The sequence below is a fragment of the Melozone crissalis genome, unplaced genomic scaffold (assembly GCF_028551555.1).
Source record: "Melozone crissalis strain CALT ecotype California unplaced genomic scaffold, PUWL_Pcris_2 ptg000061l_1, whole genome shotgun sequence".
NCBI classification, from domain to species: Eukaryota; Metazoa; Chordata; class Aves; order Passeriformes; family Passerellidae; genus Melozone; species Melozone crissalis.
The window spans coordinates 419,735-441,465 of NW_026535839.1; the positions used below are offsets into that span (position 1 = coordinate 419,735).

The window sequence follows — 21,731 nt, forward strand, 5'->3', positions numbered from 1 at the left end:
GCTGTTTTGTACACAGGTGAATTTCCCAGTAAAGCATCGCCATGAAATGAACTCAGTTGTCCTGCCCTGGGGCCTCTGGAAACACAGAAATCCAAGCCAAAGCACCCCAAGACAGGCCCAGCATGCCCTGCAATACAGGGGGTGCATAAGCTTTGGCAGCAGGCAGGCCAGTGCCACAGAGCTCCTCTCCTCCTCCTCCTCTGCCCCGGGCACGGCCAGGCTGGGGCACTGCCAGCCCTGGGGTGGCACCTGGCACTGCGGCACCTGCCAGGGGCACTGGGAGGGCACACTGCAATGGGATGCAGCTCTCAGAGATGGCCCTCGCTGCCTCACCTGACACAGGTGCCACCCCAGTGTCACTTAGAGCTAAAACCATATGAAAAGGAATCCATTCTGTGTGTGTCGAAGGCTATCGCAATTTCTCTTACAGCTTAATTAATCCACTGTAAATTTCATTTTCCAAATACAAAAATACAACAATTCTTATTGAAATCTATACGCCGGTAATTTTAGTACACAAAAAAGCAAAATATTTACAAAATTATACAGTTTAAGAAAAAACTCTGTACAAAAAAATATATAAATCCTTTTGATCCCTCTCTCCTTTTTTAAGTTGTCAGGACTCAGACATGTTTGCTGCAATGGACTTCTCAAGATACACACTGTGCCACAGACATTAAAACCCCTGGAGGTGATGGGAGAAGAGCAAGACATTCTTGTAAGTTCATGGGGTGGGTTTCTCCTCCAATTCTTCACGCCTGGAATTTAGTCTCAGCCTTAGCAGGACACTCCTAATTCTAGGAAGAGGAGAGGTTTGGAAAGAGACAGAACACTGGAGACATCCCCTTCAGTTGACAAGAAACAGGACATGACACAAGTTGGACACCTCACCTCACCACAAGGACAGAGTCAGCAGGGCTGAGCCCGAAGGGTGCTCACACCTGCCCTGGCCACACTCAGAGCCACGGGCAGGCAGAGGGTTTGGGAGATGCTGTCCCTCAGCCAGGAGTTACGGGGCCTACGCTGGCAGCCATTCAAGAGACAGGAGCGCTGTGCACGGCCACGGTGCTGGTTTTGTGTGGAAATGCACAAAAGAGGGGTCGAGGAGCGGCCAGGGCGAGGGGGCAGTCAGGGCAGGTGCTGCTGGGTGCCCCAGCCACAAGGCACAGAGCCCAGAGGCAGCCCAGCCCCAGAGGCAGCACACACCCTGCTGGGTGACAGGGACAGCACAGAGGCACCGAGAGGGGACAGGGACACCCAGCGCACAGGCAGCTCTGAGCAGTCCTGGGACAGCACAGAGACACTGACAGGGGACACAGGGACACCCACAGCACGGCCAGCTCTGAGCAGCCCTGGGACACCGGACCCTGCTGTGGGGCTGGCTAAGCAGCACACCCCAGTGCTGTGGGCTGAACCCCACCCTGCTCTCACCCACCCTGCTCTGAAGCCCAGGGCTCTGCCTGGAACACAGCTGGGAACAGCCAGAGGAGAGTTGCTCCTGGCTGGGAGACAGGGGCCAGTGCAGCTGCTTTTGAGGAAGACTGGAACTCCTTCCATTCTCGCTCACAAATACTGAAATGCAATAAACAGCCTGACCTACACTGAGCCTTACACTGAAATGACAGAAGGAAATCAAGAAGGAGTGAAAATCCACTCCAGTGTGTGCTCCCGCTGATGTTTTCTGCGAAGCAGAATTTGGAGAAACAGAGTGAACCGGACAATGTTATAACAATATCCTGTTAAATTGTTTCTTCCACCTCCTCTCACAAAAAGCAGCACAACAAAGAGATAGCGTGGCTGTCACACATACTGAAGTAAATGATTTAAGAATCTAACCACAAATAATTCTCATACAACATGAGACTCCACAGGAAATAAAATGCTCCCTTTTTTCAACGAGCAAATGAGGCCAGTTTTTCTTTCATAATATTTAATGAAAGTTTGTCTTTCCCCTAACCTCGTAATATTGCTAAATAAAACCTGTAATATCTTTTCAATTATAAACTAACAAACCAATCACATTATAAAAAACCCAAAACAAGGTAATACAGGTGACACAAAAAGAGGAAAAGAAAATACTGATTTCCAACCCCCTCCCCCCTTTTTATCCTTCTTAAATAGAAAAAAATCACCACCCTGGTGAGCTTGATAATCCTGTAAGAAGTTCCTGGGCCTTTGGCTAGCTCAGTCTCACAGCTCTGTGTCCCAAATGTTTTCATACCAAACTGCTCATGGTAAATTTTGTGGTTTGAAAAGAAAGTAAAGCTCTTTTTGGCTCATCAACTTCCTTAAATAAACGTTTAAAAGATGTAGTTTGAACTATATTCCTAAAATTATACATTTCGAACATCAAGTTTCATCTTCTCCAAGAACGGGATTCATCCTCATCTTCATCATCATCATCATCATCTTCGTGCAAAAATAAATCTGAGGTTTCAGTCTCCTGGAGGAAGAAAAAAATGAACCTTCAGACACAAGTTGCAAGCTCTGCCCAGGGACGCACCCCAGCTCACAGCTGCACTGGTGCGTGGTGCGGGTGTCAGCGCGTCTCTATCAAACTCACACAGTTACATCCAAACAGTTTAGGGGAAGAACAGCAGCCTTGTGTCAGGAAAGAGAGCAAAGCTTCGGAGGAAGCAGGAATAAACCACCTCTCACCCTCTCCCAAACAACAAAATAACCTTTAAAAGCTTAAGGTGTTAAGGTGAATTACTGGGAAGAACACACAGCATCTCCTAGAGTAGAGCATGAAGAGTAAGATGTAAAAGGCTCTGCAGCCTGCACATACAGAACCTGAGGCTTGTCTGCATCACTGACAAATTAACAGCCCATCCACAAAGTGTCTTTTCTTCTCCCCATTTTCTCTGTTTTAAAATGTGGGAAGTGTACCTGACTATTCAAAACCCGTTCAGTTCCTGGTTTGTACAAACATCTTTTACAAAGTTTCTTCAGCACACAGGAAACTGTATGCTAAGAGCTCTCAGCTAGTAGGTTCCAGCAAGAATGACCAGGTTATTAAGAGATTTCCATACCTCTTCCTTGGGCTCCTCTTCCTCGACTTCTGTGGACACAGAGGGTACCTTGGGTTTGTGCCACGAGATCTGGAGCCGCCGGTCCTTGAAGCGGGATCCCTGGTTAGCAGCCTGAGTCGAGTTCAAACACACAGATTCTCAGAGGACGGACCAAGCAAAGAACTTCTAACATCAGCAACAGCCAGACCCACAGCATGTGGCACAGAGGCACGTTTGAAGATCTCAAATATATAAATCACAATCATCCACTTCAGTGTTCCAAGAGTAACTTCAGCCACACCCAAATCTGCCAAATCCTGCTCCTGCCCCGGCAGTGAGAGGATGAGCAGAGCCCTGAACTGCCAGGGACAGGCAGCTTTGTCAGGGAAAGCCCTGTGTCGCTGCTCAGACCACCAGGAGGTACTTCCCTTTCAGCAGCACTACCTGCAGCAGCACCAAGCACTATCAAGCTCAAACTGGGGGATCAAAGCCTCTGACATTTTAAAATACAAAGGTAGACAAAAGTAGTTAAAAACTCTTATTTTAGATATGTGAAAAAAATATATTCATGATTCTACTTACATTCTCAGCTTCTGAGCGGGACTTAAAAGTTACAACAACACTTAATGGGGAATCCTCTTCCTGAAGATCTTCGATATCTCCAAATTTCTGTGAGGAAAAGTTCATTAGGACCAGCAGTAACGTTCTCCTCCACTTCCATAATCATGGTACAATTGTAGTTACTGAAATCTGAGTTTTTGGACAGAAAAGTGAGAGCCAGAGGACTCCCAGCTGCATCGGCCATCACTATTGTAGCAGTTGTATTTTTGGGCAAAAGCTCAGATTTATCGCTATTCTAAGACAAGCTTGCTTTTACAGCAGTAAAGGAAAGGTGCATTAATTTACTGGCCACACTTACAGAGAAGTGCTGTAACAATTCATCCTTCTCCTCCTCCACGAAGCCTCCCACGGTGAGGGCCTTGGGCCGGTGATCCACCACCATGTGGTTCAGCACGCCCCGGCCTCGGCCCCCACGGCCCCGGCCCCGGCCCCGGCCCGGGGCTGCCGCCGCCTTCCCTCGGCCGGCGGGCAGGATGCCTAAGCGGGCAGCCTGGGGGAGGAACAGAGCCCCGGTGAGAGCAGCTGACGCACCCAGCACACACACACTCACTGACAGCAGCGGCCAGAGCGGCTCACCTCCACTTGTAGCTGATTGAGCTTTTTGCGCAGCTCGGTCGTGTCCTCTCCGGAGGACAGTCTCTTATGGAAGTCCAGCTCTGCATCCAACAGTTCCTTCTGTGCCTGGCAGAAAGAGGTGGGAACAGAAAACAGAAGGAAAGGGCAGAACTGTAAGGCACAGTTGTAACGTTTTATTCCACTTCAGCAGCACATTCATGCAAATGACACAGACAGATCAGGACACAATAGCCATACTTGTCTCTAAATTCAGTTTTGTTTTAATTGCCTCTGTGTGTGTGTGGTGCCCCCCATTTTTTGAAGGACCCAGAATTCTTTGATTTAGAACTAGAACAAACATGAATGAGCTACAAGCAAAACTAGGTCGTGGGAGTTCCTTCAACCATGGCATGTTTGTCCATGGTTATCACTCACATTAAAATGCTGCTTGCAAGTGTTTTGATCTAATGCTGTTGCATTTTTAAGACACATTAATAGAAATAGTTACAAAAACCAAGGAGGCAAGTGTGTCGCACAAGAAATACCTCTGTTTTGGACTTCAATTTAGATGGTGTGGAGGCTGTAGATGAAGTTTTCAATTCATCCTTTAACTGAGATATTTTTCCTGTTAGTTCTTTTAAAGTCTTCATAATTTCTGCTCTCTCTTCTGGTTTCATGGCCTTGTTTTTCTCCAGCTTGGATATCAACATCTATACAATAATAAAAGAACAGGAACATAAAATTCCAGGAAAAACAGCCCTCAACAGACAGGTATGTACAAAATCAGGATGTATTTACTAGCCACATTCCAGACTTACCTTCTGGCATTCTATTTGTTTTTCTAACATCTCCTGCTTCTTTTTCCTCATATCTTGCTGGAGTTTCATTGCCTCCTATAAAAGGAGAAAACTCTTTCCATCAGTAAAAAGCAGTCTAGCATTGTATGCACTCATAGAGTTCATGTATGTACTCAAAGGGATCATATTGTCCCCTTCAAACTATGGAAGTGAAATCCACAACCAAAAGTACTGTCTGCAAAAAGCACAAGCATGAAGTGCAGCTGATTCAATAAATAAAAAATAAATAACATCCTAATTTCCTGCTGCAAGGTACTTTAGTAACATTTTCCCCTTTCAGACACCTCTTAAGAAACATTCTGTGTGCACTGTCCTGCAAGTGTCTCACACCTGCAGAGATTAAATCCAGAAAACCCAAGCAAACTCAGAAAACCCAGCATGGCCAAGAGCATCAAGTAAGACAACCCAAAAGGACACTCCACAGATGATTACCCCAGGTGTGTTTGCAAGACCACCCCATAACCCACATATAAAGCTGTTGAGGACTGGTTGAGGTTTCAGGTGCCCATCAAACCTTGCATTCAAAGCACTTTGCTCCTTACCCTGTCAGGCAGCCATCAAGCATTAAGTACCTGTTTTTTTTTAAGGGCTTCTTGCACGTCATGAGGCTTAGATCCTGCACCAGACTTCAGAGTTGTCTTCAAGTTTGGAGAACTGTAAACCATTTTTGAGTGGCTTGTAGAAGTAGGAAATATCTGAAACAGTAAAAAACACCAAGTAAAATATGGAATATTTCAAAGTGACCATGATATACCAGCAGGGAACTTCAGATGATCATATTCCCTGCAACCTCAACTCAGATGTTCAGATTTGTGCAAGGAGGCAGAAAGACCAAGGCAAATAAAACACATGAATAAAGATAGCAGTCCAGTTAAACGGATTTCTGAAAAAGAAATCCTTTCTTGCTCCATGGCAGACTCCTTTTGCATCCCGATTCCCACCAGGACACCACTGAAGGTGATGAGCAGCCCATGCCTCAGTTTCAGCTCCACAGGCGCAGCCCAACATCCCCCTTTCCGATCAAGTAAGGCAGCAAAAGCCACTCCATACTTCCTTTCTTAAAAGGACTTCCCCACGGCCCAAAACACATGCTGCACTATGGTATCAGTGTGAAGTGAACACTAATTGGTTTGAACTCTGGGTACAAATACTCTCTAAGCTTCTAGCACTGCTGTTAAGGCACAGTGAAAGCTCAAAAATTACTGGGAGAGCCATTAGATTTGTCAACAAAAGGCTGGTCTCACAGGTTCTCAGACTTGTTTACTATCAAGCACTGCTAATAATATTTTATGCTATTTACAATACTGGTAGTGTTGTAGTTGATAGTTCCTAAAGTCATTGTCCCTATTCCATACAAACAGTTGATGAAACGAGGAAGAAGTGACTGACCATGGCTGCACAAAACATTACTGAAAAGGAACAGAACAACACACAAGTTCTCTCTGCTTGTTCCTTCCTGGCTGACAAGCTACAGCCGTACCTGAGAGCACGACCACGGTCCGCTCTGAACATACCTGAGACTCCTCCACGCCAGCCCCGGGCTGGCTGAGCTCAGGCTGGCTCCCACCCGCTGCTCCAAGGCGCCTTTTCACCGGGACTTTGTTAAGGACGTAGGCACCGGATGCCAGGGGTTTGTTCATCACCTGCGTACGCACAGACATGAAAACATCAGGCTCGGACACAGCAGCCTTGGGAAGGCTGCCGGGCGCCGGGCAGCACGCACCTTGGCCAGGCTGCCGTGCGCGGTGACGGCGGGCGGCGCGGCCAGCGCCTGCTGCTGCTGCAGGTGCTGCAGCGCCTGCGGGGCGGGCGGCGCCTGCGGCTGCTGCAGCGCCGGGGGCTGCTGCTCGCTCTCCCTGTGCCACAGCACCCGGATGAAGCGATTGCTCAGCACCGCCTCCGTGCTGGAAATGGCCTTCCTCGCCTCGTCGTTGGTCAGGTACTGAATGAGAGCGGCTTCGGGATCGTTCTGGAAAGCCACCTAAAGCAAAAGGTCACAAATGCGTTATTTCTCAAGGAAGCAAACGTTTCAATCATCAGCAAATCCATCTACAAATAATGTGCAATGATGAGTTGAGTATCCACTGTATTAACAGCTCCAAACTCTGGTAAGACACTATGTATTTAAAGCAAAGTAGTTTTTGGCAAACTTTACATGTACTTGCAGTAAAGTCTATACACATTCAAATACATAGATGAATGACTGTCATATAAGACACTGTCAGATCATCTCCTTCAAAAGTTATACACAAGTTGCTCAAAAACCTGAGTTGGTTTAGACACTGTTAAATCTGCCAGCCTTTCAAATGTACTTAGTCATCATGAAGGCTAAAACCAATATGTTTTACAGTATTAAGATAATAATACACAGCAGACCAAGAAAAGGTTTCTCTGAACTTGATTACCTCCTCTCCCAACTTGTCTCCACGTAGATTTCTCAAAGAAACTATGCAGTATTCAAACAGGCTTCAAGGAAAATAAAATACCCAGACACAGACATAAAAGTGACTGGTTTTTTACCTGAATGTTTACAATAGTTCCAAATTTGCTGAAGTGTTCATTGAGCTGTGTAATATTGTTCAATTCTGGTGGAATTTTTCGAACTTCTAATTTTGTATTAGTATACTGATTCTTCTTCAAAAATCCTGGCTTATTCTGATTGTTATTCACTTGCCTAGAGAAAAGGAGAACAGGAAGAGTTCAGATAAGTACAAAAGTGCCTAATTAAGGCAGCAAATGTTAGCGTACATCTAAATGGCATTTTTCCTCTAAAGAGTACACCCTCTAGCCACTAACAAACGAGAGCTTCCACTGACCCCATGTTCAGTCTCCATCTTATGGGGACACAGACTTTGTGACCCAACCATCCCAAAAGACAGAGACTGGTGAGTAGCAATGTTCACAGTACTGACAGCAATCTAGTACATTTAAATTAACATGTGTAGCTAACTCTTACTTTCCCAACCAGGGTTTCTTCAATGGTGGACACTCCATGCTGCTTGGAGATCTCTTCCTGCTGTCTGGTTCCAGGACAACTCTAGTGACATTGCTGCTGTTATTTGTAATGGGAATGGGAGGTTCAGTTTGGATGATAATGTTGGCAGCTGGAGGGAAGGAAAAAGGCCTGTGTTATTCCACCACACATGGAAAAGCTTTCACACAGCAAAACAAAACTGAGATTAAAAAACATAAACATCAGGATGACTTTATCAAATTGGTCAGTTTTGTTTCTGAACAAAATCCTTCAGATCATTTCCTAGCTTAACTAAACATCCTGAGAGAAACACACATGGTCCAGCTGGGAGGGATGGGTTTTGACCTTTAAGGTTGGTACTAGCTTGAAGAAACAAAGCTAAAATTTCATTTTTCAGGTATTAAAAGCTCAGATTCTGCAGGAAAGGGAGAGAAAGAAAAAAGAAAACCCCAAATCCCAACAAAACTGAAAAGGAGGAAAAGAACCCATGGGTGGATCCCCAGACTTTAAGTCAGAGCTCTGCAATGGGAAGGGGCTGAATTAATAACCAGCTTGCCCTGTAGGAACCCTTGACAGAGCAAAAGCAACCAAGAACCCATTCTTTCCACTGCTATCCCACTGCCAGCCCTCCAGCCAGGTTTCGGGAACAAACTGTTAACCAAGCATAACTATTACACTCTTTTAAGGCATTAGATTGTAAGTTTGAAGCAAATTCTACCAACACAAAGTTGGCTAGAAATCTATTTGCAACCTTTTCAAGATTATGCCCTTTGTGTTAGTCTCCTGTGAATGCCAAATATTCAACCCCTAAAATGAAGTCTGAGCTACACAGCAACTTCTGGTTACACTGGTGAGAACAGAGACTGGGCATTTTGGGCATGGCATCCTCACTTTGGAGGATGATCTGAGAGCAAACCTTTCACACCTGTGATAAAGACAGTAAAACATGTTGAGTGAGGCCCTACCACTGAGCACTCATCCCTGCCTTACCCCTGGGATGGGCTCTCAATGAAGCCCCAACCCTGCCTCTGTGACAGTCATTCAGACGCAAACAGCAACAGCAATTTCTACAATAATATTTAGCCATATTCCTTAAAAGATGAATCATGGAAGGAAATACTTGGGAAAAAAATCTTTGTTATCTACCGAGTAAGAAATACTGAAGTAGAACAATAAAACCCAAAACTTAACATCTATGGTTTTAAGAGTCAGGGCAGGAAAACACAAGGGAGAAAGGAAGTTTTGCTACTACAACTAAACTTTGAAGAGCCTTGACCTGTGCCCTTCCCTAAAAGATGGTGTGTGCACATCACCATTAAGAGAGAGCAGCCACATCCATTCAGGCAGGGGCTAGGAATTATGTAAGTACAGACTGGGATTCCCAGGAGCTGGGGAATTGGAATGATACCTGCGATGTTCATTTCAGAGAGAACACCTGGCTGACAGAGTCAGAGCATGAAGCACCAAAACTTGCCATGGCAGCTCCCTTCTTCACTACCATCACAACAGCCAAGGCAAGGAGCTTGGATCATCACCTCTGTGCCCTCGGCTGATCAAAAGCAGTCTGCAGACTGTGCTGCTAAATCCACTTTTAGGCACCATTTTTCTTTCTAGGAGCTACCAGTACCTGGAAAATACCTTCACAGGTTTAAGAGGAATAAAACCCCAACCAACCAACAAAACCCTTGTATCATTCCCAAGCAAGTGGTTATTTTTAATCAAAAAGGCTGCTTTGACTTTAATATGGGCATGTTAGCACTTAAAAAAGGCAGAAATGTCAAAAAAAAAAAGCTCTGAAACACTAGATCAGTGAGAAAAACTAATGCTTTCATCCTGAAAAGAGGGAAAAGTGTTGATGGTCTTGGACAAAAATAGCAACAGCAATGACCAGAACCCTTCCTACCTCGAGGGTTTGTATCCATCTCCCCAGATGTTAGGCCAATTAGATTTGGACGCTGCATTTGTGCTCTTGTAAAGAACTGCCGATACTGAGATCTACCAGCACTGGTAATACTAGGAGCTTCAGGGTTATAGCCATCTGGCTCATATGTATCTACAAAAAAAGGAGAGAAACGACAGAATTTTTCAAGTGAGTTTAAGACTCGGGGTTAGTTTTCCTTCAAGGAAGTGCACAGATGTCCAAGAGTCAGAGGCTGCCTTGGATGAAGAGAAGAGGTGGTACAGCCAACCTGTGCAGCCATTGCAAACCCTCACCTGGATTCCAGGCCTAGCCTATCTAAACACATTCTCTTTTGGTTTTTATTCTGGTACTGCTTGTCCAAAGCACACAGGTCACAATACAGAGCACTGCTGATCCACTGCCTGGAAAGCCTGAGGTGTCTGTGTGACAGCATGCACAATGTCTGGCAGTGTTTTGGCTTCAGCATTTATACTGTAGAGTCTAAGATGCAAAGAAATTTTCAGCCTTTGCTGCCCAACAGTCTGGGTCTCTTCAGAAAAGAATTTTAGGTGAAGAACATAGTTAAATGATTTCAAAGAAAGCTGAGAAATGAGGCAATGGAACCAATACTTACCTACTGAACTTTCTTTATGCAAGAGTGAGATCACCTGCCTAGCTCAGGTAAAGCACTAATGATTATTTCCATTAGAAGTGGTCACCACAAGAATACAAGATGACAATTGACTCCTATTTTTCCTCCAGCCCAAGGTCCAAATTGAGGATAACACATTTTTTAACCTTAAAAAGGAAAAGCTGTACAAGAACTGGAATGAATGAAGGCTGTGAAGAGCCTCCACAGGAACAGAACAAACGCCTGCACAAGGGAACCTGATAAACATGAATGCCTCAAAAATCTCAGCTCCTTATTCTGCAGCAACAAAGACAACTGTACAGTTAAAATCAGATGCCCCACAATATCCACATTGAGAGCAGTGCCTGACACTGTAAAACAAGAACTTTCTCTAACCTTGAAGGAGCAGAACTACAAGCTCCTCTTCCCTTATTTAGAACATGATTGACTGCAAGAGGGCAACCAGCAGCTGTTACCACAACAGCCCGAGAACAGGACATGAGAATCTCCACAGAGGTTCTGGAGAACAGAATTACTGTGAAGCCCTGTGAGCTCCCACAGGCAGAATCAGCCATTAGAAGTTCTGGAGCTGAAAGGATCAGATGGTGACACCTGAACACTCAGCAGGACTTGGGGATAACTGAACAGGTTATCTAATAAGAAATCTGAGTGTCTCAAGTTCTGAAAAGCACAGAAGTTACAAATAAAATGACATGGATCATGAACTGAACTATACCCTCTCTTTGAATAAAATTCAGAATATTTATGCTAAAAAACCCCAGATGAGAATATTATAAAACATAACATTTAATTATCTATTTTGGTCATAGAGAATATGGGAATGACATTAATCCTTTAATTATCAAAGAAATTAATTTTGTTGCATTTAAATTGAGCAATCTAGGACTTTTCAGGTATTTTGCTATATTTTTCCCTTGTGAAAAGATACTTTTAAAAATTTTGAGCTCAGTTAAGGAAGAGGGACGTGTCCAGTGAAAGCTAACAGCCTTTAGAAAGCTAGAATCGGGGTGATTCTGGAAAAAGAACAGAAAAAGCACTGATGTCTATGAAGACTGTACAGACTATTGTGACATATAGCTGGAAAAAAAGCTCTCATCTGTATTAGTCCAAAGTGGAGAGGAATAAAACCTAAGTTAAACAGCAATTACAGGTTTGCAGATCCATGTTTCACCTACTAATATACTACTGAATGGCTTGAAGATGAACATTTCTTATACAACAATTGGATTGCTGCAAGCACATGAAACCCAGAGCTCTCCACAGTGCTCCTCCTCAGACCAGGGCACTGCTGCCACTCCATCCCAGAATGGATGATGGGCTGAGCCAGGGAGAGCCATCAGACTTCTTTTTAGATTTGTATAAATTGGAGGAAGACAGACCATAACCCCTAATCACACATCAACAGAGAAAACGCAAAATGTTTCCATCAAACAGACTGAAAGCAAAGGCATTTGCTTACGTTCTGACACTGTATAGAGCAGGTTCTGAGGCAGAGGAGGAGGCAGCCTCGCTCCCACGGGCGCAAGGCTGGGCACTGCGCTTGTCCCCGGCTGGTCACGACTGTTGATCAGGCTGGACTGCGTTAAAGGTGGGCCTGCAACAACAGCAGCAACACATCACACGCTGACAGCTCAAAGGCACAGCGTGCCAACAATTCAGTGCTGTGTTTATGCCTTGCTTTGAGCAAGGTCAGGGTGGCAAACACGTCCAGTTCCACTACAGCAACAGTAAATCAAGAAGCCTGTTCAGGTAAGCTACTCTGATTCCAACACCTTTTCTCTTTCTCAGGAGAGACAAAGCTTTAAGGGAAAAGAAAGAAGTGTCTTTTCTTCCCCAGTGGTTTGTTAGTGCTAGAGATGCCTTAACCAGAGCAGCTCCTCCCTCAGCTCTACCATGGAGAGACAGGGCTTGCTCAGAGCAAGAGATCGTTTCACCAGCATTCACACCACAGCTCTGAAATAAGAACTGCAGGGCAAGAGGCATTCCCAGACAAGGAATTTCTCTAGCTGGTTGTGCTTTGGTTTCCCCAGTACCATACAGACAATGTTACTGACTGCATGATCAAAAAGGACCGCAAGTGACACCACACAGCCCATCCTGAGCACTGTCTGTTCTCTCACAGCAAGTCACTTCTGCCTGCTAAAGGCTTCATGCAAAGTTTAGGGTTAATCCTGTATCAAATTATTCCTCATCCCAAAATTGCTCCTGTTGGACACAATTATCACAGCGTTTATTTTGTCCCTGGAATAGACACTGAAACAGAGTAAGCGTGCCCCTAATATGCTATTTCTTCAAAGAGTTCATAAGATGCAGTAGGGTAACACAAAAGGCTCAACATCTCAGATCACTGCTGAGCTAAGAAAGCTCTTAAATGTGTCAATAATATATTGCCTTCTAGTGGTAGATAATGTAGCACCAACACTAGATCTTTATTAGAACCTCTAGGAAACTGAATCACAACATTTCTTGCATTACAGCAGGGAAAAACCTGGCTAGTGAGTGTCAGTGACCAATCCAATCACCACCAACTACCACTGAGGTGAGCTGAAAGATCCCCAGCTCCACTCCTCTGTGCAATTTAGTTCAGTTTGCAGGGCTTGGAACATCATGGTTTGGCCAGCTGAATATTCAGAATTTTTTGGGCATTGCTCTGGACAGCACGCTGCCAGCCGAGGAGCCGCAGCGGATCCCCGCCCTGACTCACGCGGGACGGGCAGCACGACGGGCGGCGGGGGCTGCGGGTGCGGCTGCGGCACCGGCAGGCGCAGCCCGCGCACCGGCCCCGGCAGCGGCGGCAGCAGCAGTCCCGGCGGCGGCGGCAGCCCCGGCGGCGGCGGCGGGAACGGGATCATGCTGGGCAAGGAGACTTCATCTACCACCAAAGGATCGTTTCCGTGATCAAACTGGCAGAGATCGCCCAGGACGCAATAGCCTCGCTCTGCAAAACACGACGTTTCAACTCGTGTTAGAAAACACACGCTGTCGTTCTCATAGTTTGTAACATTTCAGGTTTTCATGGAATTTCTTACTAAAGAAAACATGCATCCACTGATACATTATTATATTGTAAGGTAAGGTTTCACTAAATAATTGAAATTAGAACAATCTTTCATAAAAGCATACAAACTTACATGCATTCATCATAAAAGCCATGGAAAAAAAGTCAGAAGTACTGTGGTTTATTTTAAACATACACACACTGCAATCTGCACCAGGACTGCCAGTGGTTGAGGTATTTGTCTAGCACATAGAGAACTGTGAAACAACTCCATATGTTCCTACCCAGCAACTGCCACAGCATACGCAAACCGCTTGCGGTAAGATTAGTTATTTCTCCAGTACAACAAAGGGCATCTCTGCATCTGTTACATACAAGGTACACATCACATGCTGCTGCAGCATGACTTGCTGCTCACATTCGGTGAATACCTAAAAACAAAAGTCACATAAACATTGAAATAAGGCATGAAACTGCCTTACCGTCATAGTCTTGACATCTTCTTTTAGGAGGAGGGTTTCTGCCAAATGAACTGGGATTACTGTGATTGTTGAAGTAATTTGACCAGCTCTCCGTGGTGCCTTCAAGGTGGTGCGCAGGTGCAACTACAGTTACAGCACTGGGAATAGCTTGTGCAGACGAATACTGTTCAGAGGATTTACTGGGAGTCGCGGACACCGGATTATATGAGCTTTCAACATCATTTTTTTCACTCTTGTATTTTGATCTCTCTCTCTCTCGGTGCTCTGTTTAAAAAAAAATAAAGCTGAGTAAAGCCTTCATGTTTTGCTCTGTACATCAGAGCCATGAGTAAGAGACAATAACACCTTCTCTGAAATACTCAGCACTCTGCACATTGAACTGTTCTAGAAGGAGCTTGGTCTTACCAATGGAGTAATAACTAAATATAATGTAAACAGGGGTTTAACTTCAGAAATATCCAAGTTTTCTTTGCAAAATGCACATTCATTCCTCTACTACTTATTTCACTCTGACTTACAGCTCTCTTTTAAAGGAGAAAGAAGGGCAAAAGCCTGAAACAACAAACCTACCTCTGCCCTTAACTAACGCGGTCTCAAGGTGCGTGGAATGCTGTAATCTGTGCCACTTACTTTTCCGACAGACCTGAACTAGCCCTAAAAGAACAATCATATGGTAACCACCTGCAACTGCAAAGAAGCCTTCTCTAAAAAATACACAGTAACAAAACGAAAAAGGGAAACACTGCTTTGCAAAAAGTTCAGTCCTTAAGAGGAACAAAGAATAAAATCAACAGCTTTGTCAGAACACACAGCACAAAAATATGAGCTACTGCTATCTACAAGAATACACCTGTAGATAAATTAAGAGGTTAGCAAAGAAGAAAACAAACCCCTTAATTGTTCTACTCTGAAGAACAGCATCTTAATTAATAATTTCAAGAACACAAAGCTATCAGAATTTCCTCCAACTTCTCAAGGGCATCTCCTGCCCGCTAGCTCATGCAGAACGCACAAGTGCCAGCTGCCACTGCAGCAGGATGCTGCGCTGGAGCAGCACCCTGGGCACTCACCGCTCCTGCTGCCATCCCGGTCCTTGCTGCGGCCCCGGCTGCGGCTGCGGCTCCGGCTCAGCCCTCTGCTCTTGCTGCGGCTCTTGCTCCTGCCCCGGCGCCAGCCAGACTTCTCCCTGTACAAGTCACTCCTATCATAGTACCTGTCATAGTCCCTCCACTTCCCATCGTCCCGCTTTTTCTCTCTGGTTCTAGGAAAAACAGATGTAGACCGTGTCAATGAAAAGAGAAACAAAATAAAAAAAGGAGCTTGCAACATGGAGAGATACTGTTCACCCTTCCCATCCATTTGGGCAGCGAAACACTCCAGTCAGAATGTCACAAATTACACAGAGAACTACTGAATCTTAAAGCTGATTCACTGGTCTGTAGAAAGCAGGGGTAGGAACTGGCAAGGTGAGATAGTTGTGATGCTCAAACCAGAACAGGCTTTAGAAGTGACGCTGACACGGTGTGAACAACTGCCCCCAGAAACTACAGACCCCAAAAACGTTGTTCATTTATATAACAAGGGCAACAATGGAACTGATGACACTCCTAGGAATTGTAATTTGAAGAATATTTGGCCTCTTGTGCAAGAGGCAAACTTCTTGTGGAGACTTCTCATGCATGTGATCAGCATATGCACGATGCATCACAGTCAAAGGAAGGAGAAAATCCCTATTTTTCACAAAAATCACTACCTACAAGATAAAAAACAGTCAAAGATTGACAGCAAATACAGAAAAATTTCTTAACGTTGTGGCTCAAAGCTAACCTTTGCTCACTGGAATCTGTACGGCTCCTCTGGGGACTGGAATACTTCTTCTTCCTGCTCTCCCGCTCTTCTTCAACAGACTCTTGAAAATTCTGTTTAACACACAACTACCAAACAAGGACGAGTATCACTTTTTTAAATTAAGGAAATTACACCAAAATGTAGTTCAAGTTACAGACAGCAACGCAAAGGAAACAATACTCAAGTATTACTTGCCCAGAGTACTGAAGCACTACAAGTAATCAAGCACTAGAGTCTGTTGAAGAGGTTTGGTCTCAAAATTTGCTTTTTTTTTTCTGCAGAAGAGATGCCCCTAAATAAAACCACTTTGATGTTTTGTTTCTAAACAGGATTCATGAAGGACAAGATCTCTCTCCACTCTACTTCCTTATTTAGCATAAGCAATTCTACAAGTGAGGTATTTCCTGAAGCTTTAAACACAAAGTCTGCAGTAACCTCTCCAGGTAGAGAAGTCACTAGCTGACATTTTAAATAACTGCTTCAGGGCAAAAACCCGCTCCCATAGTGGAACTGGTCACACTTCTTGCTCACCTCCACTACAGCAGGTTCAGAAGTCTGCCAGCTGCACCATTACTGCAAACCACCGACCTACTGAGCATTTCTGCTGCCATTTCACACTGCTTACAAGTTACTGTAAATTTTGGTGGAAAAGCTTACATGCACTAATTTTTAAAAGACTTTTCTTACCAATTGAAACCAAAAGGAAGGCTATCTGCATCCTTCCAAAACAGGATTATCTGGGGAGAACTGGCAGAAATACTCAAGACTTGGCTTGACAGGGCTCTGGAGAGCTCCACCTGCAGTCCTGCTCCCAGCACAAGGGGTATCACACAGCACCTGGGGTCCCCTCCAGCCCTGACCTCACTGACATTCCATGTGTGGTTTATTTTGTGGCCTCTGTGTGCAGGAATCACACCATACACTGAGCTTCATAACACATCACAAAGGCCTTGCTGATGTCAAAGTAACTAATTAATGTCCTGAATTCTGTAACGTTGTCCCATAAAGCTGTCCTAGATATCTTCTTTTGCTTATTGCCACTCCCCTCCAGCCCCTCAAACCTCCTCCTCTGCCCCCACCAGAGCACTGGTAAAGTCAACTGAAGGTAGTTCTATGGGACCTTCTATAAACTACGGCAGCACTTTGAGAACAGAGGGGAAAGTTCTTACAGTGAAAGTCTTGTTCAAATTATGAACTGCCATAAGCAAAACTACTTCCATAAGTTGTCATAACTCTGCATCACATCCTTGGGTAAAAAAGGACATCAGAGAAAAGGAAAAAAAAAGTATAAAGCAACTTTCATCTAAATCAGTTGATGAACCACAGTCAAGTAAATATGAACCTGCATTTGTGTGGGCTGACCTGTGTTTTGCTGACTGACAATTTCTGCAATTATTTGTCACCTTCTCTGAAAATTTGATTGCTTTCAATTTTGCCAACAGAACTTAAAATCAAGGTAAAACTCTTCGCAAACCAATCCTACCTGACTTTCCAAAGTAATTATTACAATACAGAGGCTGACATCTTTCAGTGATTTTAAGCATCACAGAAAACATTTTAAAGTAATTTTCATTCCTCACAGAATATACAAAATTGGAAATGTTTTGGAATGTTTTTGTAGCTTCCCCCTCTCAAACCCTTCCAAGTAATCATCCACTGGTATTACCAGAGCTGTGAACAGGATTTCTGAGTGCTTAATCAAAGGTAGGCTCTACAAAGGGATATAAAATGTTCTTGTCTGAATAGTCATCTTCCACGGTTCTTTGGACACAGAGATCATTATTCACAATGGAGTACATTTTTCTGTCACATTTTGCCTCACAAATGTAGGACAGCTATTTGAAAATAAAAGGCATGCAGAATAAATAACATTACCTCCTCCTTGACTTCTTCTTTCTCCTGCCCTGCAGGCTTTGCCTCTGCCTTTGTGGGCTCAGCAGAAGGAAGGTAACTTTTGGTGTACAGACTTTCAAAGAGTTTATCTACAAACCCTGAAGTTTCTGAGGATAAAGAACACAAGAAAATACTGTTACATATGCATTTAAGTGCATGCTTACGTTTACCAGAGAAGACTCTGAAAACAGTCAGCCAGGTGGGCTGCTTGCAGCAGCAGCACCTCAGATTAATGAGCATTAGCTCCACTGAAGGAGCTGGAATTACATTTGTGGACTTGAGGCTGTTCATTTAGAGAAAGAAATTCCTCAGTTATATCACAGACAGCAACAGACTCTCCTGTTCTAAGGGGCAAGCACGATTGGTGCCTGTGATCAAGGAGCAAGTCCACAGCTATCCACAAGTTCCATCAGCTACACTCAGCAGCAGTGCAACATCACAAGAAATGCACAAGAACCTTCCCAGTGAGTGTCAGACTTTCAGGTGTTTAAAACCTTGACTACGAAGCTAATTGCCACATGTGAAGGTCCTAGCAGTCTGGAGGAGTAACATGGACCAGGTTTTCAAAAGTTATCAAACACCTGTCAGAGAAACTTCTGGCAACATGACTGACACCTTAAATTAAATTGCTTTTATTTAAGAACATCTCTTCCTACCCACTGTTAAAAGTCCAAGCTGCATGACTTCATCTTATGATTACTATTTTTTTAATCATACAATTCCTTCAAACTCTGTATGGAATATTTATGGCTACCAAGAAAGATTTTGAAGGCAGCAGTGGTGCCTCCCTCCCTTCTGCCACCCAGAGCCCAAGCCCCCAGCCAGCCGTGGCCACCACACCTTTCTGCAGGAACACGTCCAGCTGGTCAGCACAGAAAGCCTTCAGCTCCTTCTCGGGCTTGTCCTTCTTGACTAATGCCACCACATAGTTGGCCAAGGCTGAGGGGTCAGCATCACATCTAGTGAGAGAGAGAAGTGCGCTTGGCAGCTGCACCACGGGGGCACGGGCACTGCAGAGCCCCCAGGAGCTGCTGCAACACCCCTGGGCTCACATGCAGCACCAGCACAGCTGCACTGGGGCCATGCAGCCTGCAAAGGGCTTTCTGCAACCACAGCCCACTCCTTCAGTGCCTCGTGAACCCCCCAACCACACCTGGCCAAGGCCCCCCTTCTCTGCTCCTGCTGAGCTCTGCTGGGGGAAAAGCACCTCTCCTTTGCCCAGACAGACCCACTGCTGCTGAACCTGAACCTGGCCCGGCAAGCACACCTCCAGCGGCTCCACAGGCACAGCACAGCACGGGCCAGGGCAGGCACTGCACCAGGACTGATGAAACTGCGTTTAAAAATTAAAACATTGCTATAAAGGAGTGCAGAAGACGTCACAGAGGTCCATATTCAATACACACACAGACATGTTCTGCACAGCTTCAGTGACTGTCCTGCTGTGCTGGGGTTTCCTCCTCGAGGACACCTCCATGCCATATTTCACAGTAACCCTTTAATGCTGGTACAACATCTAAAGGGGAGCAACTACTGACCCAGCTTCTCTCCTCATGCTCCCTCACCTGTGTCTGGTCCACAAAGACCAAAGTTCCCAACTGCGTGCAGTGATACTTCACTTTAAACTGGATATTGCTTTAGATCCCATTATTCAACCACTAGGAGCACCTCAGGTATGAAACAGAGTAAGAGTGTGACTAAATTACAGCTCCTTGTTTGGCCTCTCAGAGTGTGCAGATGCCAGATATCAGGTGGGGGCAGAAACCTAAAACACTCAAAAGAATTTTTTTTTTTTTACGAACATTTAAAGAGGTGATTGTATATTTTCCAGTAACTCTGGAAAGGGAGGGAAAAATTCTGAAGTATATATACCACAAATAATCTCAAGTAAGAAAAACAACCAGAAAACGAGCAAAAGGCAAAAAGCCAAGCAGAGGGCAACAGGTGAAAGAAATAAAAATCCTCAATGAGCAGCAATCAAGTAGCTCTGCTCTCATATAGCCTCCAACAACATCCAACCTCCACTGAAAGCCAGGGTAAATGGAGCAATTAAGAACAAAGAAACCACAAATTGACAGATTTTACAATTCCTACACACACAGAAATAACCTGTATGTGATGCATTCACTGTGTGTGATGTACTGGGGCTCTCACTCACTGACTATAAATGTTCAATTTCAAACAGAGGAAGCTATCTCCCACTTCACAACCACTGCCTTTCCTTCCTCCATACGTCAGACCCTCCCAAGCACCCCGTCCCACCATGCAGTCCAGGAGCACACAGGGTCAGTGCCCTCCTCCAGGCAAGCCAGTCTGTATTGTCACTCTAGTGCCACTACAGAGTCTGTGACTGTCAGGGCCCACCGGCCAATTCCTTGATGTCCTGCCTCCCATTGCACAGAGCAGCTCAAATGCCCAAGGAATGCTGGACACTGACTGGAGCTGGCAGGGAAGGTGCAGGAGCAGGAGTCGTGCTCCAGCCTAGAGACTTTCAGCAGGGTTTGACCAAACACCAGAGAAACCCATTGTAACAAGGGAAAAAGAAAGCCGTGAAGGACTTCCAAAAGCCCAGTACTTAATGATGGCAAGTGAGCGGACCTAGGGCCTATTTAAAATCCTTCCCACAGGCCTCGGTCGTACATCACGGGAGTCCCAAGCCTGGCCAGGCACTGACAAGCAGCTTCCCCCGGTGAGACCCATGGCCCCTCGCTGTGCCGGCACCACCAGCACCAGCTGTGCTCAGGCCCTGCAGAGCTCGGGACCAGCACAAACCCAACCCCTCTGCAGCCGGTTATCAGAGGCCACACAATGCACGACACGGCCTGGATCCGTGCTGACTCCATCCCAGTCCCACTCCCCGTGCAAGCAGCAGCAGGATGCAAATTCAGAGTTCCCACAGTTTCAGCGTTATTCCTGGTTTTGTCAGCTCCTGCAGCAGCCCCTGGCTCTGCTCCGAGATGACACAGCTGGGACTGAAATCGACAGCACAGCCGGGGCAGTATTTGGGAGCACACAGAATCACAGATTGGAAAAGCGCTCTCAGACCACCAAATTCAATCTATCCCCACCTCGTCGCCAGCCCAGAGCACTTAGTGCCACGGCCAGTCCTTCCTTGGACACCTCCAGGGATGGGCACTCCCAGCACCGGAGCCCCCTTTCCCTGGGGAAATTCCTGCTGTGCCCACCCTGAGCCTGCCCTGGCCCAGCCTGAGGCCGTTCCCTCTGCTCCTGTCCCTGTTCCTGGAGCACAGCCCGACTCCCCGGCTGTGCCCTCCTGTCAGGAGCTGTGCAGAGCCACAAGGCCCCCTGAGCCTCCTTTGCTCCAGGCTGAGCCCCTTTCCCAGCTGCTCCTCATCAGACCTGTGCTCCAAGCCCCTCTCCAGCTCCGCTGCACGCTGTAGGGCAGAAGGCCGCCGGCAGCTCCCCGGGCCCGGGCTGTCCCGCACTCCGGGTGCGCCGGGCCCGGGCCGGGGGCAGGGCCGTAACGCCTGGGCCGGGCCCGGCCCTCGGGAAGCGCGGTCCGCCGCTGCGCCCGGCCCGCCCGCCCGCACTCACATGGGCTCCAGCAGCTTGGCCAGCCAGGACTTGAGCGCGTCTACGCTCTCGATGATCATGGTGGCCCCGCGCCGCCCGCTCCCAGCTACACTACCGCCGCCATGGCCGCGACCTGCCCGGCACCGCCCGCAGCGCAGCCTGCTGGGCATGGCCGGGGCGGGGCCGCGCCATCCCACCAATCAGAAGCTGCCGCTCCGCGCTGCCAACCAATGGCAGCCGCCCGGATCCCGAGCCGAGGGTCAGGGAGAACCAGCAAGTTCGGTAGAGCGAGCACATGAACCCGCGGCGACATCTTGGGGGGGGCGCTCTTAAAGGGACAGCGTGCCGGCGGGCTCACCCCTCGGCCCGGCGCACCGGGCTCGTTTCTCCCTCCCCAGCCGGGACG

The 21,731-nt window shown here is 46.3% G+C and overlaps 1 protein-coding gene across 3 annotated transcripts; it reads right to left on the reverse strand.

Moving 5' to 3' along the window:
- Positions 1 to 1,292: 1,292 nt before the first annotated feature.
- RBM27 (RNA binding motif protein 27) lies at positions 1,293 to 21,456 on the reverse strand. Of its 3 annotated transcripts, XM_054288066.1 has the most exons (22): positions 21,347 to 21,456; positions 18,632 to 18,750; positions 17,774 to 17,898; positions 15,878 to 15,984; positions 15,121 to 15,311; positions 14,621 to 14,704; positions 14,051 to 14,314; positions 13,275 to 13,508; positions 12,030 to 12,164; positions 9,922 to 10,071; positions 8,001 to 8,148; positions 7,565 to 7,718; positions 6,768 to 7,025; positions 6,559 to 6,687; positions 5,617 to 5,739; positions 5,006 to 5,080; positions 4,733 to 4,897; positions 4,209 to 4,313; positions 3,931 to 4,122; positions 3,594 to 3,680; positions 3,033 to 3,143; positions 1,293 to 2,443 (listed from the first exon to the last, which is right to left on the reverse strand). In XM_054288066.1, the coding sequence occupies exons 1-22, from the start codon at positions 21,403 to 21,405 to the stop codon at positions 2,357 to 2,359; spliced, it is 3,102 nt and encodes a 1,033-aa protein (XP_054144041.1). In that variant the 5' UTR covers positions 21,406 to 21,456; the 3' UTR covers positions 1,293 to 2,356. The 3 variants fall into 3 exon arrangements, with proteins under 3 accessions (XP_054144041.1, XP_054144039.1, XP_054144040.1); XM_054288064.1 differs by lacking the exon at positions 14,621 to 14,704; XM_054288065.1 differs by lacking the exons at positions 9,922 to 10,071; positions 14,621 to 14,704.
- Positions 21,457 to 21,731: the final 275 nt, after the last annotated feature.